Source organism: Oratosquilla oratoria, chromosome 42 (genome assembly GCF_046742065.1).
Source record: "Oratosquilla oratoria isolate Oo_2021 chromosome 42, ASM4674206v1, whole genome shotgun sequence".
In the NCBI taxonomy this organism is placed as follows: Eukaryota; Metazoa; Arthropoda; class Malacostraca; order Stomatopoda; family Squillidae; genus Oratosquilla; species Oratosquilla oratoria.
The window spans coordinates 39,989,405-40,014,404 of NC_134818.1; the positions used below are offsets into that span (position 1 = coordinate 39,989,405).

The 25,000-nt window shown below is 39.7% G+C and overlaps 1 protein-coding gene across 4 annotated transcripts in view; it reads left to right on the plus strand.

The window, feature by feature from the left end:
- Positions 1-25,000, plus strand: part of shtd (anaphase promoting complex subunit 1) — a 443,338-nt gene that overhangs the window by 330,647 nt on the left and 87,691 nt on the right. The window contains exon 18 of one of the 4 annotated variants that reach the window (XM_076179511.1): positions 16,847-16,937. The exons of the other annotated variants lie outside the window; for them this stretch is intronic. Within the exon in view, the coding sequence (XP_076035626.1) occupies positions 16,847-16,852 (6 nt within the window). The 3' untranslated portion in view covers positions 16,853-16,937. Of the gene's footprint in view, positions 1-16,846; positions 16,938-25,000 lie in introns of those variants that run through there. 4 annotated transcript variants of the gene reach the window in all.

The following is a 25,000-nucleotide window of genomic DNA, read 5'->3' on the forward strand; positions in this document are numbered from 1 at the left end:
TTCAGGAAACCTGAATCAGCCTCTATAATTTTGAGAATGTCAGTGCAACATTCCACGCGAAACTGCCTCCGATGGTCGGAGAGGATTTTTGGCATGAACTTGGCACAGACTTTGTGGAGCTTCAGATCTTCGGTCAGAACTGTCTCTGCTGTGTCAATACTAATACCAACAGCTTCAGATATCATCCTCACAGATATTCGACGGTCTTGCATCACTAACCTTTGTATTTCCTCAATGTTTTCCTCCTTGCGTGTACTTTTCGGATCCTTCAGATCTGGGTTCATCCGCAACCTGTTCATTTCCTTCAGAAAATCTGTTAGACCACCGATAGAAACTTGCTTGGCTCATCTGTTCATCCCCATAGGCCTCCTTTAACATTCCATAAGCTTCTTGTTTGGTTTTCTTAAGTTTAGTACAAAATTTGATGGCGTAACGTTGCTCCATGCATCCCTGCATCTTAACAAGTGTTCACAGATCGGCAAACCGAATCAGACTGGTTCCACCGCGTTCACTGCTGCACTTAGACTTATAAATATAGAAAGTTACCACATGTCATTTTATAGAATATGTGTGTGTATACTTCATCATGAAGTAGTATTTTGATAAAATCATATTTAATGTCTGTCCTGACAATTTCCCATTACTTATTGAATGGAGGAGTCTATATATATATATATATATATATATATATATATTACTCGTTAAAAGTATCCGACCCCTACCCCTTGCGGCCACATATTTCTGCTGAAAATGGGAATGCATTTTCTGAGGTGGAATTATGAGGGTAGAATGTATCTGGCAACACCGTCTTGTCATACTGAGCCAACAAAGTGGAACGTGAGGGAGAACCCAGCTAGTCGCTCCCACACTGCCGTGGGAAGAACATTTACAGGTAACCCCTCTCTTCGAGGCCTTGCTTTTTTCACGCAATTTTTCTTTATTTCCTTAGGGTCTGTATCATTACCATGGCACCTACAAAGGAATGAACTAAAGTGGCAATTGCCCAAGTCATTGGATTAAAGAAGGCAGCCCATGGAACTAAAGAAAGCAGTGAAATGTTGAAGGTGGCTAAGTCCAAAGTCAAGAGATACATGGTGCAATTTCGGGAGGGAGTAGGGATGGAGATACCATCCCAGTAACTTGGTATAGATGATCCTTAGAAGGCTTCTCCTTCAGAGATTTTGTTTTTGTTAGTGGATTTGACTCTGAAGTACGTTTTATGATATTCAAAACCACTGGAGAAATGTTCTTAGGACGCCCTATCCTAGGTTTCTGGGATGATATCTCCAACCCTCTTCCCTCCCGAAATCGCACCATGTATCTCGTGGCTACCTTCAACATTTCACTGCTTTCTTTAGTTCCATGGTCTGCCTCCTTTAATACAATGACTTGGGCAGTTATATATTTAATTAATTCCTTTGTAGGGGCCATGGTAACGATACAGACCCAATGGAAATTAAGAAAACCAGTGTGAAAAAAGGCAGGATCCCAAAGATAGGGGTTACCTATCAATGCTCTTCCCACGGCAGTGTGGGAGCAACTGGCTGAGTTCTCTCTCACGTTCCACTCTGTTGGGCCAGGGTGACAACAGAGAGTTGCCAGATACATTCTATCCACATAATTTCACCCCAGAAAATTCCTTCCTATTTTCGCCATGAATAAGCGGCCGCAGGGAGTAGGGCTCCCAAACTTTTGACGAGCACTGTGTATATATGTGTGTGTATATATACATATTTATATATGTGTATATATAATATATGTATATATATATATGATGTAAGCGGAATAGGAAACACAGGAGTCTTAGTCTTGAGTTTATTCCTGACTAGTTTCGCAGGTATGCTTTTTCAAAGGAATATGTGTACAAACGGGCTGTGGGCATTATATACATGGGGTGGACCTCACCACCTCTCCGAGTTACCATAGTTGGTGGCGAATGTGAACATCACATTGTGGCTCACGTAACAATGAAGACATTTTTACAATTAAATATGATAACACTAATACCAAAGAAATTATTAATAGAAAATGTAACAATAGTAATGATAACGATGAAGATAAATATATAAATAATAATATTTACAATAATAACAAAAATGATAGTATCAATACAGGAAATAATAACAATAAAATAAAAGTAATAATAAAAACAAAAATAAAAAAATAAAAAAATGATAATACTAATAACCAAGAAATAATTAATAGTAATTATGACAATAATAGTGAAAACAATGATAATAAAAACGAAAAATCAATTAAATATTTAAATAGTAACAATAATAATAACAATAATAATAATAAAGATAATGAAAGTAATAATAATAATGATGGTAATAATAAAAATAAAAATAAAAATGTAATGATAAAATTATAAATATATATAATGATAGAGATAATAAATAAATAATAGTTACAATAACAATGATAATAATAGTGTTGAAAATAATAACAAATAGCATTAAAAGAATAAATCATTATGAAAAGGTGGGGCAAGGTAGCATGGAGGAACTTCAGAGTGAAAGGAAGAAAGCTGGAGAGGGTAGGCCGAAGTGGGAAAAAGGTATCTACTTAGGATCGGGGGGTCTGGGAAGCCATTCTTGGAGGGCAAGTGTCGCGGTAGATTTTGTCCATTTCGAGTCGCCAGTTCTCTTGTTTGTGTTTTTGTGGTTGGCAATGTAAAGTGATTCAATTATTTTCCGTTGTTTCTTGTGTAGTCCTTTAGCTAGAGTGGTGGAACCCTCCCAGTTAGGCAAATGTCCCTCTGTGTCAATGTGGTTAACTAGAGCGTTGGTTTCTCGGTGGTGTCTAATGTCCGCTTTGTGTTCCTTGAGTCTGTTGTTAAGTCCTCTGTATGTCTCTCCGTAGTATGCACAGTCACATCCTTTGCAGGGAATTTTGTAAACGATGCTATTGTCACGGTTCGTCTTGGTTCTGTTGGTGGTCAAGTGTCCTATTTTCTTCCCTGTGTCATTTACTATGATGAGTCCTGTCTGTCTCAACGTTTTGGAAAGCATGTGAGAGAGGCCAGAGTTAGGAACCACAAGGTATCGTAAATTTGTCCTCTCTTCACATCCTTTCCTCTGTCTGATTTTAATGGCTTTCCGTAGTGACGTCCCTAACATGCCCTCTGGGTACCTTAGGTTCCTGAACGCAGCGGTTACGTATTCAATTTCCTCTTGTAAATACTCTTCGCTGCATATTCTAAGAGCCCTAAGGTAAAACCCAATGATAACCCCTGATTTGGTCTTCTCGTCGTGTGCGCTAAAATAGTGGATGAAGTCGTCTTTGTTTGTCGGTTTACGGTATACTTTGAACCTAGCGCTGCTGTCCGATCTGATGACGACAGCGTCTAGGAAAGGTAGGGAACCGTTGGTCTCTTCCTCTACTGTGAATTTAATTCTTTTGTCCACGTTGTTCAGTTGTTCCAGTATGTTTCTTGTGTCGTTTGTTTTGTGTGAAATGAAGAGGATGTCGTCAACATAACGGTACCACTTGGTTATTAGTATTATCATTTTTTTTTATTATTATTATTATTATTATTACTTTTATTTTATTGTTATTATTTCCTGTATTGATACTATCATTTTTGTTATTATTGTAAATATTATTATTTATATATTTATCTTCATCGTTATCATTACTATTGTTACATTTTCTATTAATAATTTCCTTGGTATTAGTGTTATCATATTTAATTGTAAAAATGTCTTCATTGTTACGTGAGCCACAATGTGATGTTCACATTCGCCACCAACTATGGTAACTCGGTGAGGTGGTGAGCTCCACCTCATGTATATAATGCCCACAGCCCGTTTGTACACATATTCCTTTGAAAAAGCATACCTGCGAAACTAGTCAGGAATAAACTCAAGACTAAGACTCCTGTGTTTCCTATTCCGCTTACATCAACCTGTCAGAATGTCTCAACATATATATATATATATATATATATATATATATATATATATATAATGGTTTCTGCAGCCCTCCCTCCCGAAATAGCGCCATGTATCTCTTGACTTTGGACTTGGCCACCTTCAACATTTCACTAATTTTAGTTCTATGGCCTGCCATCTTTAATCCAATGATTTAGGCAATTATTTTCTTAGTTACTTTGTAGGGGCCATGGTAATAATACAAGCCCTAAGGAATAGGAGAAAACCAGTGTAAAAAAAGGGAAGGTCTCACGGCAGTATCGGAGACTGGCCGGGTTCTCCCTCATGTTCCACTGTTGCTAGAGCGTGACAGCAGGGAGTAGCAAGATACATTTTACCTGCATGATTTCACCTCAGAAAATGTCTTCGTACTTTCTTCATAGATATGCGGCCGCAAGGGGTAAGGGCCGCATACTTTTGACGAGTACTGTGTAAGTATATTATATATATAATATATATATGTATTAGTGATGTGCCAGAACCAAAATTTTTACCGATACCGATACCGATACCGATATTTTTTTTTAGCATTTTACCGATACCGATACAGGAATTTAATGGGTTACCGATACCGATACCGATATTTTGCGCATTGCTCACAATGCCTTGTACTTTATTGTGCACTTTTTCATAAAGCTCTGGGATAGTTGTGTTAGAGATGTATTTCCTGCTTGGGATCTTATAGTTTGGTTTTAAGTGATTAAGGAGCCTAGCAAATCCCAGATCTTCTACAATAGATATAGGTTGACAATCTATTGTGATCATTTCAGCAATATATTTGTGTACCTCTTTTGCTGGAGCACTGTTGATGTCCCAAATCTTTTTGTACTGAAGAGTAGCTTCAAGAGTTGGCTGTTGAGATACCTGTTTTGCACTTGAACAGCCTGTTTGACTTTGACTAGAAGTTGAAGTTGAAATTTTTAGCGTTTTGGTAGGTGGAACATTTAAAAATGAGGCAAGTGTTGGGTTTGATTCAGCTGCTTTTTTCTGCTCCAATTCGGCATTTCCAAACTCATCAGGATGTTTATGTTGAAGATGCTTTCTAATATTTGTTGTTGTTTGGGTTTGCCTGTTTATTCCTCCTCTGCTTAATATTGTATTACAGAAATTACAGGATACTTTTGAAGAATCATCTTTGCATACTGTCACTAGATTCCATATAACACTTTGCTTTGACTTAGGCATTATTGCTAATTCTGGCAATTCTAATTGTAATTTAATAAATTTATCACAATATTGACTATCTGAAAAATGCAAGTTCAAATATTAAATATAAATAAATAATTACAATAAATAAATATTAAGAATGAGATCGAAAAGGGTAATAGGATAATAGCCATCAGCTAGCTCTCTTCTCTTCTTACATAAGACGCAAATGATTCCACAACCACATGGCGTGAAAGACACCCTTTACTTTATATATTTATATAATTATTTATTTGTTTCATGAATGAAAGTAATTTAACTTAAATTTTCTCTCAAGGTATCGGTATCGGTATTTATTTTTCAATACCGATACCGATATACCGATACCTTCTATTTTACCGATACCGATAGCTTGAAAATAAACCGATATTTACCGATACCGATACCGATACCGAAGCTTCGGTACATCACTAATATGTATGTATTGTATGTAATATATATATATATATATATATGTGTGTGTGTGTATGTGAAGATCTGGAGTCTGGGATCCATGTTGAAGGGGAGAAACATAAACACCAGACTCAAAGTGCGAGGTTTAATGCCCGACGTTTCGGTCCTAGTCCTAGGACCGTCTTCAGGGGTGTGGACTAGCTAGGTAAGACCACCCGCTCGCGCGGGATCGGTTTTTGTGGGAGGGGAAGAATGTTTGTAAGAAAATGAAAAGATAATAGTGTATAAAAGAGGGCTATTGGCAATGCGCTTTTACGTGAGCTATTAGGGGCAGTTGATGGTCGTGGCTCGGGAGAAATGGGCAGGGAACTTGGACGGCGGCGCCGACGTCTGGGATTAGAATCACCAAAAGTTGAGAAAATGGTAGGGGGCGTAGTAGTAGAGAAAGGTGGAAAAACGGAAAATGAGATGTAGTATAAGAGAAAGTTAGAAAGGAAGCTAATTTTAGTCGAAGAAAAAGTACGTGTAGATGTTTGTGCGTGGGGCGTGGCTATGTTCGTGAGGGCTCCAGGACAGTTTCCCCCGGAGGACAATTTCCTCCCGTAGTCAATTGCCCCCTGGGACAATTTCCCCCGTTCACAATAGAAAAAATACAAATACAAAGTTTATTTTATACAAAACTTTACTTATAAAGTCAAAGAGTAAAATACATTTAGTTGCAAAGAATAAAAATAAGCTTAATTTTTTTAAACTTAGATTATACGCAATTCCTCTTACGTAATCGTTCACTAAACTGACTATTCCCTGGGAGCAATCTTTTTACATTTTCCGTGATCCTTCATTTGCAATGCCGGCTGTACTCTGATACGAAACTCTTGAAGTGACTGCTCTTTCTGGAGTTTTGAAATTAAAATCCAAATATTGGGATGGCAGCAACCAGTACTGGCAAAAAAAAACTATGCCATCCCTCGACTGAATTGTTTGTTCTTGGAAGAATCTTCCTTCAGTCTGTCGTATATGCCCTATAGAGTCATGTCGAACATTGGTTCTCGTCGCCCTCTCCTTCTAAGGAGCGTCTTAATGTTCCGTCTGTAAACCAATGAAGAGAAGAAGATAGCATTTCTACATTTCTATACGTGCCGAAAATAAAATTTCTTAGCCTGCGCTCACCAACACATTTGTCCAAATCACAAAGAAGAAAATTTTGTTCATCGATATTTTTTTATGATGTTCTTCCAAAACCAGTTCTTGTGCATTTAATGGCAAAAGTAGTGCAACATTAGCTCTTTGTCTTTGGCGTCTAATGTTACGGCGCAAGTGACGAAGAGAGGGCATTTTAGTTGCTACTTCTTCACTTAAACCTATAACTGCAGGAGAGATTAATTAATGAGAAGTTTCTTGCGAACTTTCAGTATGCACTTTGATTTGCGCAGCAGTAGCAGCAACTTCATACTTTACAGAATCAAACGCATGCGTACGAGTGTGAAGTCTTCCAAGAACTTCATTTTCAAGTATTTTCACTTTTGCTTTGCATGCTGACTTTCTGCATTGTTCGCATTCATATGATATAACACTATGTGCTAAATCCTTTTGTTTGACATTCATATAACATTCAAACACTAATTTGTCACACCCTTTTTCACTCTTAATGAACTGCATGCTAATGGGTTGTGGAATAAATAGATAAGTAAATAAATAAAATAAAATAAAACATTCCTAAATTCACCAGGAGTAAACCACTTCACAATGTAATGAGTCTAAGAGATTGAATCCGTGACGCGATGAAGCATAAGCTTAAATTATGTTCAGTAGGAAAGGGTAAGCTCTTTTAAACTCTAAAATTTATAAAAGCTTTGACAGAAGGTTTAATACAGATCCGCTTATCGTCTTAAAGGTTCATATTTTGCTGATACAAATAGTATATATAATATAACGACACAGAGACTTTACATGATTAAATTACGAAAAAAAAAATAGTGACGGAAGTCTGATACAGATCCACTTATTGTCTTAATTGTTTAGTTTTTGCCGATACAAATAGTATACATATAAATTATTACATAAAAACACAGAGTTTATGTTATTAAATCACGAACAATAGAATATAGTGTATGTTATTCAAATATCAACGGGGGAAATTTACATCAAGGGGTAATTGTTCTAGGGGGCAATTGATAACGGGGGGTAATTGTCCTAGTGGGGAATTGTCCCGGGGGGCAATTGACAATGGGGGGAAATTGTCCTGATACGGTTCGTGAGAGGTGTGTGTATGTATCATACGGTAAATGAGTAGAGCTCACTTTCCGCGTGTGGAGATGCTGATTAACCCCAGCTAGGTAGCACGTTCCTGATTAGCCCCAGGTTGGGCATGAGCGTTCCTGTTTAGCCCCAGGTTGGGCTTGAGCGATGAGCGAGCGATATCCGAAGCGTAGTCAGGAGAGTGGATCAAATGCCGGTGCGAGGCGGGGGGGGGGATCAGGCGGGCGAGTGTTGTTTTAACTTTCTCCTTCCAAACACAACTCTGAAAGCATAGAATTACGTGACTTGGGAATTGTGTGTAAATGTCAGAAGTGTAAACCCGCTCGCCAGCGTCAGCGAAGAGGCCAGGTGTGGGTGCGAGCCGGTCGGCAAGAGAGGCTCCCCAATTCTCCTCCCACAATCAGCCGGCGAAGAGTTAGGGTTGATTCACACTATCGGTCCGGTCACGCTCCACTCTCGGTCTGCTCTCGGTTCTGAGGCATTCACACGTACGGTCCGCTCTCGCTCCCGTCATCGCCCCTCCCTCGATACCAGTAGAAGTCTTACCATCAGTTACGAAGGAAGTGTGACTTTTCTGACGCCGAGTTGGCAATATTTGCTATTGCACTTGATGAAGAAGAAGAAGAAGGAAAACAAAATAGAAAAAGAAAGAGATTGTGGGTTCATCCTATGTTGCAAGATAGGAAGACTGAAGGAGAATTTCATACTCTATATCCTCGTCTTATTGATGATTGAGAGTAAATTCCACAGCTATTTCAGAATGAACAAAGGAACATTTGAGAAAATACTATCCAAAATTGAGGATGACTTGAAATGTACAAGAAGATGCTGCACTTCCTGGCACTGATGTGCTTGCACCATACGTTATAGTGGGAGATGAGGCTTTCCCGCTGAAGAGAAATTTGATGAGGCCCTACCCAGGTTCACAGACTGAACATAAGATAGAGAAGAGGATTTTTAATTATAGATTATCTAGAGCCAGGAGGATAGTTGAGTGCACATTTGGTATTCTAGTGCAAACCTTCAGAATATATTTAAGGAAACTTAAAGCTATGCCTTCTAACGCTAATGCAATCATTACAACAACATGCATACTTCACAATCTGATACACCCAAATGCTGTTGCATTACCAGATACTGTTGTCATGCCTCCATCAAACACAGTACGTCCAATGAGAGGAAGAGGGGGAAATGCTACAAAGGAGGCTTTTGGCGCGAGAGAAACACTGAAAGATTATTTCAGCTCCCCAGCTGGTTCAATGCCTTGGCAAAATGATAAAATATAAGTAGACAAACAAACTTGTGTAGGAATATTTGTTGAGTGAGCTAAGGAGATGCATTTCCGCAGTGGATAATAGGTTGTTATTATCCATATGGAATTTCTTTCTTCGGTTAATAATGTGTATTTTTTTTCTCTCGGTACCTTGGCAATATGTATGCAAACATTATCACTGTAGTGCAGCGAAGTCAGGTCATACAGCTCTTGTTTACCTTTTGACTAATTCTATTAGCATTTCATCTAAATCCACAAAATTAAAGTAAGTTTTGTAGGTTATATTGTATTCAGTTGGTGCTTATGAATATCCTCGCTGTACGCATTGTCATTGTATCAGTGATAAATAAAAAGAAAATGTATTTTTATCATTTTTCTAACTTTCTCATGATCCCATTGTGGTGTTTCCTTTGGATTATCCATGGTTTGGTAGGACAGAGGGTAACACTACTTGCTTATATGAAGGCTGAATCTCGACTGGAGTGGAGCAGGACCGTGGCAACTGAGTTCACACTGGCGCTCACGGTCCAGTCTCGCTCCAGTAAAAATATCTTTTGACGGAACCGTGACCGGAGCGAGACTGGAGCGAGAGCGCCAGTGTGAATGCTTCCATTGAAATTAATGAGACAATATTGGACCGGACCGAGAGCGTAGCGGGAGTGGAGCGCGACCGGACCGATAGTGTGAATCAACCCTTAAGGGCTCTGAATCAGAATTGGATTAAGGGCCTCTGCTAAGCCAGCGTGTATCTTTTTTCTTCCAAGCACAACTCTGAAAGCAGAGAATTACGTGACTTGGGAAGTGTGTGCATTTGTCTTTGGTGTACACCCGCCTGCCGACGTCAACGAAGAGGTCAGCCTTGTGCCAGACCGGCAGCAGCAAAGGAGATAAGTCCCCTCGCCGCCACTGGCCGGTGAAGATCGATGGACGCTGTTGAGTGAGCTGGAACTGAGAGCGACGTCTGACCTTTGCGAGCGCTGAGTTGGTTATCAGGGGTGTAATGAGGTACAGTGATCAAAGAGCTTAATATATTGGCCTTAGTTGGAGCTAGGAGAGGTAGTCCGCGCTGCTGAAGCTACCCGAGCTCCCAGTTCCTACGGGAACCAGACAACCTTACACATACAATTGTACACAGTGGATCTCACGTACCTTCTTAAAATTCACAAAGAATAAATACAATTAAACAAAGTAAAATACACATTTGTACGACTAAAAAGATACAAATCATGGCAATGAGTACCAAACAGCTGGTCACAAACGTGTACAGACAACTGTTAACAATAGTCTTCACATGCATTCTTAAATTCACAAAGAAATAAAATAAATACAAAAAATACACATAAGATAACAGAAAGAAAACAAAACCTGCCACGTTCAAATACAAGACCAACTCAATGTTCTATACACATAGCCAGCTTTATGTTCATCCACGTCAGACATTTGATCACAATCTTGCACAGACAACTACATATATTAAGCTCTTTGATTACTGTACCTCATCACACCCCTGAAGATGGTCCTAGAACTAGGACCGAAAAGTCGGGCATTAAGCCTCCCACTTTGAGTCTGGTGTTTACGCTTCTCCCTTTCAATGTATATATATGTATATGTATATATATATATATATATATATATATGTATATATATATATATGTATATATGCTCGCTTACTGCTTATAGTTGTGCGTCGTTTCCGACGAAGACTGACTTTACTCCATGTAAAAAAAATGGATTAATACTGGATATTCCCTGGTTGATTGAGCCTGGCGAGTTCTAAAATGCCAAGGTGAATGATGAGAGTGGAGTAGATGAAGAACTGATTTTTTTTTTTTTTTTTTTTCCCATCTTCCAGCCTCTTCTTCCTCTTTTTTTCTCTCTCCAAATTCATATTCACCTCCTCCAGCTCCTCGCCGTCTTCTCTTCCTGTTCCTCATCCTCGACCAGTTTGTAATCTTGCATGTTTTACCTCTGGCGTCGCACATGTTCCATCAATGATTTTGAAGTATCAAATATTAAAAAAAAATAAATAAATAAATAAACATACGAACACAAAGACATAGGTTAAACTAAATTAAATCAAGTTAGCATGAAAATAGGAAATTACGATTAAACATCAAAATCTCAAATGGGGGGGGGGGGGGAACGTGACTTTTTTTTTTTTTTTTTTGGCGGCCACCGCACTACGGAGTTCGGGAGCTGCCACCGTGGCGAAGGGGTTAAAGTACCCCCCCCCTTTTTTTTTATTAATACTATTAATTTTTTAGTGGGACCCTTTTCACAAGTATGCAGTGGCTGCCTGCTCAACCTGTGAGATGGGTGGGTGAGTGGTTGGGCTGGATAACCACGTTAGCAACAAAATGGTGATGACCATAATGATGCTAGGTACAAGGAATCTGAGAGTGGATCAAGATTCCTGATTTTTTCATTGCCACAGAAACCAGCACCATTAGTTACCATCACCACCACGACCATCGCTACTACCACCACTGCTACCGCCACTTCCACTACCTCTACTCCTACCACCAGAAACACTGACATGTCATAAATAATTTCAAATCTCTTGGGAAGAATCTCGCCTTTCACAGGAACGGTTGTGACGCTGGCGACGGAAGACTTGGGTGGGTGGGGGGGATGGAGGGGAAATGGGTAAAGGGGCAAAGGAGTGAGGGAGGCGGGATGGTATGAAAAGAAAGTTCATCCTCAGTGACCGGTATTGCTTTGGCCCCGCAACCCCCACCCCTCTCTTTTTCTCTCTCCTCAGGTCAGGAATGAACTCGGACCAAGACCTGTGTCTTCTTTATCCACCTTCCACAGTGTCTACAATATATATATGTATATATATATATATATATATATATATATATATATATATATATATATATATACGCACAGAGACATATACGGGCAGGAGATTTTCTCTTATGCTTATCTCATTAAAAGTACTGGCTAGTTGTGCGCTTATTATGTTCTTAGGAGTATTTTCCATATGCCTCGCTATGGACTTATTCTCTTTTGAAAGGAGGTTTATGACTTCATTGTAGGTAGTCATTACTGCTAAATCGCGATTTCGTCTACAAGACCCTTCTTCAGTAGCTTGGGATATTCTTTCTCTATGATTAGGCTAAGAACGTTCCGATAAATGGTATGATGGTATTTCATTTTATGTATGTAGGAAGGTATGCGATAGGAGAAATTTGAAGGTAAATGTGGGTAAAAGTAAGGTAATGAGATGTTCGAGGGGAGAAGACGGCAGCGACTTGGAAGTAAGTATTAAAGGAGAGAGGCTGGAGGAAGGGGATAGCTTTAGGTATTTGGGGTTCGCATGTGGCAGGAAACGGAGGAGTGGAGGTAGAATTAAATTGTAGATTGAGAGAAGCAACTAAATGCCTTGGGGGATTAGAAAGTGTCATGAGAAATAGACTCTTGGGAATGGATGCAAAGAGGAGATTGTATGAAGGGGTGAGTGTACCGACGGCATTGTATGGGGAGACTTGGAATTTAAGTAAGGCAGAAAGGAAAATTTTTAATATGTTTCAGATGAAATGTCTGAAAAGTATGGAAGTGGTTACAAGGTTGAATAGTGTGAGAAACGAGGTGAGGAGGAAAGTGGAGGTGAAAAAGATGACAGATAAAGCTGAGAGTATTGGAATGCTTTGAACACATGGAAAGAATGTGTGATGAAATATTAGTAAAAGAAGTTTGGAAGGCAGAGGTAGATGGAGCGGATTTGGGGGGACGACCTAGTATGCGAAAGGGGCGTTGAGCAAGAGAGGAATGCATGTTGAACAAAGAAGGGAGGAGGCAGGAGATAGAGATATAGAGATGAGTGAAGAATGGCTATGTATAGATGATACTAGTATACAAGGGAGGGGTGGGGGATGGGGATTAGGGGGTGTTTATGTGTGAATGATTTTTTGACACAGCTCGAAGGGATTTCTCTCCATCTCTTTTCCTGCATGAGGAGACGGAGAGGAGGAGTCGCCGATTAAGTGGAGTGGCCTTGCTGTGGATGTGCTATGTCTTGCTACATTACTTCTGACCCGGCGCAGTGGGTGGGATACAGGAATGACCCATCATGCATGAGGAGTTAAGATGGTGGAGGGGAGGGGAATAGGTGGGAAGAAGTACGTACTTTGATTTGGTTACCTGCCTTACAAAGGTGGAAGAGCTCTTGGTATATAGACAGATGAATAGAATATTTGTATTCATACGTGCTCTTCACTGGGGGAGGTTACCAGATAACTGGGAGAGGTTACCGAGAAGCTCGGGTAGTGACGAATTGGGAGAACCTCCGGCTTCGGGTTGTGATGAAATGCCACAAACCCAAGCATGCAACAAACCGCCACAAACCTAACTATGGAACAAAACACCACAAACCCAAGTATGGGATAAAACACCACAAAAGCATGCGACATTTTGTCAACCCGAAGCTAGAGGCTCTCCCAAGCATACTACAATCCGTCACTACCTGAAAACTCCAAGTTATCTAGTAACCTTCCCCTAGTGAAGAGCAAATATGAATACAAACATATAAAATGAAATATCACCCCATCGGAATATTCTTACCATAACCATAGAGAAAGAATATTCCAAGCTATTGAAGAAGGGTCTTGTACCCGAAATCGCGATCTAGCAGTAATGACATCCTACCATGAAGTTATGAACCTTTCAAAGGAAAATAGTCTTATAAAAATAATAAACGCACAACTAGCCATCATTTTTAATGATGTATATATACATGTACTGTTTAGAAAGTAAACGCTGGGCTCGTTGATATAAGTTTATTCCTACATTTCGAACCCTATCCGAGGTTCGTTTTTAGGGATATACAGAGATAGCAAAGGGAATCAATATAAAGGGGCATGGGAAAGGTCTCCCAAGCAACCGTTACTCTCCAGAAAGTACATTCGTCACCAGGTAGGAAACCAGTTCACAAAATACCCACATCATTAAAATTGATTACCAGAAAAAAGGCAACGCATAAAAATTAAAATACACATCTAAGTCACGTGTCGTTCCAGTCACGCTGGAATACAAAAAAGTTAACCTAAAATCCCAGCTGTACCTAGTATGAATAAAAGAAAAATACATTAGTAACAGCAAATACGAGTATATCAACACAACCTACAGGAATACAATATTCAGAAACAAGATATCACTTAAGTACAAACCCAGGGACTCAGCAAAACATACCTTAGAATCAGCATAACACAGAAATTATCTAAATATTTTCAGGGTACCAAGCCAAGCACAAAAATAATAATAGAAATGATAATAAGCAAACAAAAATATAATCAGTAAAACCAAATATAAAAGAATAAGTAAAAAATAGAAGAGACCAAAAGAGTTCAATGAGAATAAATAAAAATAAACACAAAGAAAGGAGAAACAGCGTATAAAATGTCAGTAAATAAACCGAGAAGACTATCCCCCCAGCTAGTGTATTGAAGCGTATTGTCCGCATAAAAAAAAAAAAAAAAAAAAAAAAATGGGACATGGTCCAGAGGCAAGCAAAAAGACATATTAGCAAGCCCAGAAATGATACCATCACGAGAAGCGGTGGGGGATATGTCAGGTGCTACACCACCTATAGGAGTGACAACACTTCACTGCCGGATCGGGCGTCTTCTGTCCAGCCTGCCCCTAGCGCCCTATTGACGCTAGTATGGTCACTTGCCCAAGCTTCTAAAAATAGCCTCACGCCTTTTCCGGTCTACTTATACTTGATACCTGTATTCTGCCAATCCATCTCGTGTTGTTGGTCTTCGCAGTACCTCATTATCGCCGAGCTCATTTCCCTCCTATTGAATGCCCTCGATATTCTTTTAGTCGTGTCGCCAACTTCTTACCCATCCTACATAATGGACCTCATAATTCTTGCACTTTACATCGTACACCACCCCCATCTGATCGGCTACACTTTTTTAGTTTTTCATCTTCGTCCAAGCCCCATGCAGCGTGTTCATTGGTTTGTGCGCCACTTTTACGCCATATTTTCTTAGCAGTTTCGCTGTTACTTCTGACGCCCCTTTCACATACGGTGTAGTAATTCTCGGCATGTTACGGTTTTTTTGTTTTTTTCGCCCCACTCTGTTGTTCTGCGTTGTTGTCCATCTTTTCACCACTGATCTGGGGTACCCATTGTCTCAGAAGACCTTCTTAAGGTGGCTCTTCTCCCTCCTGATGTTCTCACTCGTGTAACACAATTTCTTCGCTCTCGACCGCAATGTTTTAACCACGCTTCTTTTGTGTTCTACCGGGTGACAGCTGTCATAGTCGAGAAGCCGGTTCGTATGTGTAGCCTTCCTGTGGTCAAAGTGGTTCCAACTCTCGTAACCATGACTTGAAGAAATGGTAGTCTTCCATTTAGGTGTGTATTTAATTTTTGTGCGTTGTCTTTTTTTTTCTGATAATTTTAATGATATGGATATTTTGTGAACTGGTGTCCCACCTGGTGACAAACGTACTTTCTGGAGAGTAACGGTCTCTTGGGAGACCTTTCTCAGAATGGCACACGTGCCCCTTTATATTGATTCCCATTGTTATCTCTGTACATCCCTGAAGACGAACCACAGACAGGGATCGAAACGAAGGAATGAACTTATATCGACGAGTCCAGCGTTTACTTTTTCTAAATAATGGTTCCTGGACTCCAGCTCTTCACGAATATATATATATATATATATATATATATATATATATATAAATCCGATAATTTTTATGACAGTCGCATGCAGGATTCGAACCTACTGCTATCGGCCTCCCGTAAGATTATCTTTGCAGAGCCTTAGACCACTACACCATCAGACACTTAAAAGCCTTGAAACCTGGAATCGAACTGATTCCCGAGGGTAGGAAAGATCACTAATCTGCGACCCCAATTCCTGTTTTTACACAAGGCCCAAGTGCACCAGATGGTAAGGGGTAAGGGTCGGAACGAATCCTTTTCACACTTTTCGCCATTGTAACTATGAGAGAAATTCGCTAGTAACAGCGACATCAATCCGATAATTTTTATGACAGTCGCATGCAGGATTCGAACCTACTGCTATCGGCCTCCCGTAAGATTACCTTCGCAGAGCCTTAGACCACTACCGGGTGACAGCTCCAAACCGTAAAAATGTCATCAACATATCTGTGCCAAAACATGGCGGGTGGTTTAATTCCCGGTAGTAGCACTGACTCAAAATATTCCATATATAAATTAGCTAGAACTGGCGAGAGATTTGAGCCTATAGAACATCTGAATTTCTGTTTAAAGTAAAGATCTTTGAATGAAAAACATTAGTGTTGACACAGTTTTGTTAAGCTTATTATTTTTTCTAGTGGCAGTGGTAGCTGGTTTTGGTATGGTTGCAATTTTTCCTCCAAGAATTTAAGAACCACCGCTCATCAATCTGTGTAAATAACGACACTACGTCTAGACTTAGTAAATTCCTGCTCCCTGTTAGGTTGTGACTTTTGATCTTACTTATAAAGTCTTCTGAGTGTTTTATGTGAGACTGAGAAACAACCTATAAATGGTGATATTATTTATGTGAGCCATTTTGAGGTCTTATGGGTGCAAGAATTCCTATTTGGTATGATAGGTCTGAGAGGAATACCATCTTTGTGTAATTTTGGAAGACCGTAAAAATTGGGCAACTGAAGATTAATAACTTTCAGTTTTTGGAACGTGTCTTTGCCTAAGATTTTAATGGCATGTTTGTTAAATTCTGAGGCAGTGCTTTTTAGTGGATTTTTTGACAGTTGTTCATATGTGTTATTATAACTTCCTCAGCAATAAATAGACTGCTACCCTCTACACTAACAGTGGACAAAACCCACCAATGTCCACGTAGCACCGGACACGTGACCTGAGCCCCCGTCCCTACCTGCTTACTTCACTACTTTTGTATAAATACAGGCTTTTCTCCTCTCTGTAATCATATCTGCTGAAGAGGATCACAGTGATCGAAATATACGGATCTTTTTACTTTCGCGTATTCTTCTCCGAAAGTGGGTCATTAGTATTATATGTATATATATAGATATACATATATATGCATACACACACACACATATATGTATGTATATATATAATATATATATATATATATATATATATATATATAAAGTTTCTTTCCACACGCTCCTCTCATTTTAAACACGTTAAATGTCATTTCCTATTTCCTCCCTCCATCCTCCCCATACCTTCCCCCCGCCCTTCTTTGTTGTCTCCTTCACTCTTGTCGTCTCTCTGCCTATTTCGTTTTTCTCTCCCTTTCTCCTCCCATCTTCCTCTCATCTCCCTCTGTCCTTGTCTTCTTCCTCCCTTTACCTTTCTTCTACATCTCTTTTACCCTATTTTTTTTTTTTTATCTTCTTCCCCTCCTCCTCCCACTACACGTCCTTTTCCTCCTGTTATTGGAGCCTAATCTCGTTCGCTGTACATTCAACCTTTCCACTGTAGTACGTAGAAATGAAAAAAGTACACCGAAGCTTTTCCCCACTCCCTGAACCAAGATCCCCTGGCTATATCCCAATAGCCCCCTGACGACGGCGACGAGGAAGATGTCGCATTGGAGGGGCCTCGGTGGCTGCCACAACGTGTCGTCGGGACGCGATGGCGCCGCTGCCCATGTTCATCTGCCTGAACACCAGAGGACCCACCCTTCCTCCCCGTCCACCACCTTCTCTTCCACTTGTTCCTCCAAATCTTCTCCCCTACTCGTCTTCCTCCTCCTCTTTCTATTCTTCCTCAACTTCTTCCTCATGCACCTTCTCTTCCAATTGTTCCTCCAAATCCTCGTCTTCCTCCCCTCCTCCTCCTCCTTCTCCTCCTCTTCCTCCTATTCTTACTCATCTTCATCTACTTTCTCCTCCACTTGTTCCCCCACGTCTTCTCTCTCTCCTCTTCCTTCAGCCTTCCTCGTAATCCTCACTTGCTCCTCCATTTCCACCGTGTGGCTTCTTTCGTTCCGCCACCCCTTCTGCCTTCTCCCTCGTTTCCTCCTCATTCCGCTCCATGGTTATGCCCACTACTCTGGCCATGCCTTCTTGTCCTCTTCATTTTGTTTCATGCTTCTTCTTTCCCCTCCGCCTCATCCGTCAACTTCTGTTCCTGCTGATCAGCATCTTCACCTTCCTCCTCTACCTCCACTACAACGTCCTCCCCATTTTAATGCTGCTCTATTCCTACTATCACCTCCTCTCGTATTTCATGTTTCTTTTTCTCCTCATTTCCCCCGCCTCTCTTCCTCCTCTTTCTTCGCTTCCTCCATCTCGCTATTTCTTCACCTCATCGTTGTCGTAGCTAATGCCAAAGTCTTGAAGCTCGATAGAGACTTCATTCAAATGCATATATATATATATATATATATATATATATATATATATATATATATATATATATATATATATATATATATATAATATATTGCCAAACGCCAGGGCACTTTGTTACTACCCACACGACGGTGATGCGGTGTGTGTGTGTGTGGGGGGGGGGGTGACAGGACTCCCTGCCAGAACGGTGTCTCGATTGATCGTGACACCCCACCCCCGCCAGCGACTGGGGATTGCCCACCCAGCAACAACACCTCAGGGTTGGAAGGATGGGGATTACCTAAGCTTGTGATCATGGCGGGTTACTCCCTCAATATATGTGTGTGTGTGTGTGTGTGTGTGTAATATTACGTATATATATATACGTTATATATATATATATATATATATATATATATAATATATATATATGTGTGTGTGTGTGTACAACACTGAATGGGTCACAGTGATTAGAGATACATTTTAACAACCACAATGCACTTAATTCTAAGCCATCAACATCGGGAGACCGAATGGAGGCCAACATGCAGAAATTGAAATGTGGTACTGCCGAGGACTCGAACTCAGCAATCACATGACAAATGCCGTAGTAACTTACCAACTACGCTATCAAGAGAGATATAAGTTGAGCGCAACTTTTCTTATATATTTGTATACTAGAGTTACATACACATACATGAAATTTTGCGTTCAACCCATCTCCACTATGATAGTACAATTGGAAGTATGTATATATATATATATATATATATATATATATATATATATATATAAAATCAAATCAGCCATCCAAAGTCCACTGCTGACCAAAGGCCTACTTTTCATGATTCACACGACCGCGCCAACCTCTGCCACGTTACTCCTGCAAACTTCTTAATCTCGTCTCTCCTCCTGTCTGGTCTCCCTCTTCCACGCTTTCTATCTCGCGGCGTCCACTCAGTAGCACACTTGCTCCATCGCTCGCCAGTCGTTCGCTCTAACTTACCTGCCCAATTCCACTTCCTCTCTTTCACCGCTTCCACAATATCTGTCACTCTAGTCTGCTCTCACACCCAACTTGCTCTCTTTTGGTCTCTCAGTGTTATTCCCATTATTGATCTCTCCATTCTCCTCTGTGCAGTCCTTAGTTTTGTTTCCATTGCCTTCGTCAGTTTCCAAGTCTCACACCCGTAGATTATTGCTGGCAGAATGCATTGATTGTAAACTTTACGTTTCAAGCATAAAGGTAGAGAGCCTCTCAGGATTTTATTATACTTACCAAGCACTTTCCAACCAATTGTAATACGTCTTTTTTATTTAATTATCATGATTTTTCGTCACTTTCACCGCCTGGCCTAAATAATTATACTCCTCAACTTCTTCAAGACTCTCACCATCAATTACAATTTCTTTGCTATGAACTTTCGTGTTGAACATTACTTTGATTTTGGTCTCATTCATTTTTAAACCTACTTTGAGACTTTCCTTGTTTAGATCACTCAGCATCTTTTGCAAGTCTTCTGCTCTTTCTGAAATAAGAATAATGTCATCCGCAAATCTTAGGTGGTTCAAATATTCGCCATTAATTTTCAAACCTTTCTCTTCCCAACTCAACCTTCTGAAAATCTCTTCCAGGCCAGCTGTAAATAATTTGGGTGAAATGGTATCACCTTGTCGTACTCCTTTTTTTTTATCTTGGTCTTTTCTGAATCTTTATGTAGTCGAATTATAGAGGTACCTTTCGCATAAATCTTTTCTAAAACCCTTACGATCTGTTCGTTTGTACCCTGCTTGCGTAGCGAGTTTAGTATTGCTATTTGTTCTACCGAGTCAAAGGCCTTCTCGTAATCTACAAAAGCTAAACACAGGTATATTGTATTCTGTCGTTTTCTCGATTAGTTGTTTAATCGCCTGCAAATGGTCTAGAGTCGAGTATCCGCTCCTAAAACCTGCTTGTTTTCTCGGTTTCCATCTAAAACTTGACTTAGTCTATTTGTAAGGATCTTGGAGAATACTTATATACATTTGATAGTAAGCTAATCGGTCTATAGTTACTAAGGTCCTGGTATCCATTTCTATGAAGCAAAATCACTATAGCATTGCACCACGCTTTCCTGACGTAAGCAACTGAGGTAACTTAATATGAACTTCTTTCCCTGCGTCTTTCAAGAGATTTATCGATGTACCATCTTCCCCAGGTGCTTTTCCTCGTTTCATATATTTTTTTAGAGCAAATTCTACTTCTTTCTTTGTAATCTCTGGTACACTACTAACGTCTACAGATGAATTTACCGACTCAACTACGGTCTTCGATGAGTAAAGCTCTTGGTAAAATTCCTCTACTCTTTTTTACCATTCTGTCTCTGCAGTTAATGATGTCTCCATTTCTATCTTTCAAACATATCATTTGCTGTCTTCCTAAAGCATTTCTGCGCTCAGTTCCTTTAATACTTTTTCCTTTCCGAATAGTTTCCTCTATTTCATCCGTGTTTTTCTTTCTTTTCTCTAATCTCTGCCTTTTGTTGATAAGCTTATTTAGTTCTACTCTTTTTATTTCGTCCCTCCTGCTTTTAATCTGCATTGCCCTTCTTCTTTTAATTATATCATTTGTAGCTTTGGCATATTTGTTTTCTCTAATACATTTTGTACTTCCTACTTTCCCTGCCGATTCCCTAATATTCACTAAATTCAATTTCATATCCTCGACTGTGTCCTCGTTAGTTCTTAGATCTTCGAATCTAATTTTAATTTCTAACTGAAATTCCTTCTTATTATCTTTAACCTTTGCTAGGCTGATTTTCTTTTTTAAAACTATTTTATTTCTCTCGGCTCTGAAATTGAATTTAGATGTGCAACCTACCATTCTATGATCACTACCTATGTTGACTTTATTTATGACCGTAACATTGCTAATGCTCTTGCTATCTCTTAATATGAAGTCTATTTCGTTCTTTGTGGTTCCATTTGGACTTCTTCAGGTCCATTTACGACCTACGCGCTTTTGGAAGAAAGTGTTCATTATCCTCATATTGTAGTTCTCTGCAAAATTTACTAACATCTCACCTCTGTCATTTCTTTCACCTAATCCAAACTCCCCAATGCACGACTCGTCTCCCATCTTCATTCCAACTTTAGTATTGAAGTCGCCTATTACCAACGTGTACTTACTTTTTTGTTGATCCATTACCTGACTTAAATCATCATAGAAGGATTCAATTTCATCGTCTGTACTCTGAAGTTGGTGCATAAGCTTGAACTATATAGGTAAGTTAAGGAGTGAGGAATTATTTGCGGGATGCGCTAGACAAGATTAGAAATAGGGGAGGTGTTCCTGTTGTATGTGGAATCCTTCCATGGCGTAGAGTTGGAGGCATGTGGCATTCCAAGGCCATTGCAATGAATTGCAGGCTGGCAAAACATTGTAAGGCCAATGGATGGGCATTTGTCGACAACTGGGACCGCTTTTGCGGTAGAAACCATCTATATATAAGGGACGGGGTGCACTTGTCGCCCAGAGGATTTCGGCTCCTTGCTGAATCCCTTGAGCGAGAAATAGGCATCCTACAGGGTTTTTTTCGGGTAGATTACGTGGGAGTAGGGGGGGAAGTATCGGAATATAGTTTAGGCAATAGAAGCAACTTAGAGAGGGACTGTGAAAAGAATCACCAAAGAAGGTGGAGGGAAGATAAACTTAAAGTTTACTATACAAATAGCAGAAGCATAATTAACAAAATTGATTCGCTGCGACGTAAAGCATGCATAGAAAACTTCGATATTATAGCTATTACTGAGTCCTGGACCAACATGGCTGATAAACATTTACTTCCGGAAATCGAAGTAGAAGGATATAAGTTTTTTCACAAGGATAGGGTTGGCAGGAGTGGGGGAAGTAGCACTTTTCGTTAAAAATACAATAAACTGTATTATCAACAATTCTATTAAGGAAGAGGACTGTACGGAATCCATTTGGGTAGAGATTATAGGCAAGAATAAGAAAGTTATTATTGGCGTCTTGTACAGCCCTAACCTAAGCATAGAGCAGACTGATCCCCTGATTCATGAAATTCACAAAGCGTCCTTGTACAAGAACGTTGTTATCATGGGAGATTTTAATTATAGAAACATTGGCTGGGAAACTTTAATAGGAGATCAGGAAACAAAGAAATTCCAAGATGTGGTGCAGGATAATTTCCTAAAACAAGTGATTACCGACCCTACGAGAGGAGTAAATACTCTGGACTTAGTTTTAACTAATAATGAGCACTTAATGAGTAACGTAAAAATGGGAGATAGTCTAGGCTCTAGCGATCATCAAGAAATAAGATTTAATATTATTTGGGAAGAATTAAAAAGTACGAATAACGTCCAAGTACCAGACTTCAGGAGAGCAAACTTTGACAATATAAAAACCTATTTGAAATTGAATATGAAATGTCATGCGGACGATTCGGACATTGTTGAGTCTCGGTGCGTGACCGGGGGTCAGGTCATGACTAGAGGTCGGGTCACGGAGGGTAATATGCATACCTTGGGTCAGGTCATTTGGGGGCGAGGGCTCAACAGACAGGTCAGCGATTTGGATGAAATGTATAGCAATCTAACTGATTTAATTATTAATGCACAAAATACATTTATCCCCCTGAAGTCAATACGGAAAAATAGTAATACTCCCAAATGGATGACGGACAGATTGAAACATGAGATCGGAATGAAAAGAGGACTTTACGTAAAAATAAAAAACGGGGAAACACACCTTAGATCAAGATATAACGAAATGGCAAAGCTGGTTAAAAAGAATACACGTACAGCGAAACGTAATTATGAAATTAAGGTTGCTAGTCAATCAAGATCCAACCCAAAGGGTTTCTTTCATCTCTATAGAACAAAAAATAAAGAAAGAATAGGACCAATTAAAAACGATGAAAATGTCATGATAGAATCGGAGGAAAAAATGAGTGAGGAGTTTAACAATTATTTTCGGTGTTTACTAATGAGAGGTTAGATAAAGTACCTGACTGCGATCCGATTTTCAGAGGGGATGAAGAAAGTAGTCTATCTAATATCAGCATTAGTAAAGTAGAAGTAGTCAAGTAGATTGAAAGACTTAAAGCTACAAAATCCCCGGGTCCAGACGAAATTTTTCCGAGAATGCTAAAGGAGTGTAAATTTGAAATCTGCGACCAGTTAACTGAAATATTTAATAAATCAGTAGACACTGGTTTTGTGCCTACTGCTTGGAGGCAAGCAAACGTTGTTCCTGTTTTTAAGAAGGGAGATAGATCGTCTATATGCAACTACAGGCCAATCAGTTTGACATCGGTTATAGGAAAAATGTTTGAATCAATAATAGTAAATAGACTCGGAGAACACGTCGAAAGACATAATTTAATTCGTGATTCACAGCATGGTTTCTCCAAGGGTAAGTCATGTGTGACTAATCTTCTGTCCTTTTACACTAAAGTATGTAAGGCATCAGATAACAATGATAATGACGATATTATTTACCTTGACTTTAGCAAAGCGTTCGATAAGGTGCCACACCAGAGACTACTAGATAAAATCAAAGCCCATGGCATAGGAGGAAAAGTGTTAGAATGGATTAGAGCTTGGATTAGTAACAGAAAACAGCAGGTCACCATAAATGGAGTAAAATCTATTTGGGGCAATGTTAATAGTGGGTTCCCCCAGGGCTCGGTTTTGGGTCCCTTGTTCATTATGTACATAAACGACTTAGACGACGGGATAAATAGTGATGTTAGTAAGTTTGCGGACGACACTAAAATAGGACGCCTAATTAGGTCAGGAGACGACGCAGAGATTCTGCAGGATGATCTTAACAAATTGTTCACATGGTCGGTGAAATAGCTAATGAACTTCAATATCTCTAAGTGTAGCGTGTTAAACGTAGGGCTACACAACCCCAAAAATAGATACAGCTTAGATAACACACTTTTAGAGAAAACTGAGTGCGAGAGAGACTTGGGTGTTCTAGTGAGTCCGGACCTTAAAACCAGGAAGCAGTGCATTAGCGCCAGGAATAAAGCTAACAGAGCATTAGGTTTCATTGCTAGGACGGTAACGAATAGAAGTGTAGAGGTAATTATTAAACTCTATCTAGCGATAGTTGGACCCATCCTTGACTATGCGGTACAATTTTGGTCTCCGTCCAACAGAATGGAAATCAGTACAGAGAAGAATGACCAAAATGATACATGGACTCGGAAATTTTCCTTACGAAGAGAGGCTTAGGCACCTTAACTTACACTCTCTGGAAAGACGCAGAGTGCGGGGTGATCTAATTGAGGTGTTCAAGCGGATCAAATGCTTTAACAATGGTGATGCAAACAAGGTCATCATATTTAAACAGGAGGGCAGGACTCGCAGTAATGGTTATAAACTGGACAAATTTAGATTTAAAAAGGAAATAGGTAAGAATTGGTTTACTAATAGGGTGGTCGACGAATGTAATAAACTTAGTAACCATGTAGTAAGCGCTGAAAGTATCAGTTGTTTTGAGAAACGATTAGACAACTTTATGGATGGGGATGACAGGTGGTGATGGATACGGAGCTGCCTAGTGTAGGCCTTATGGTCTCTTGCAGTCTCCTTCATTCTTATATTGTTATGT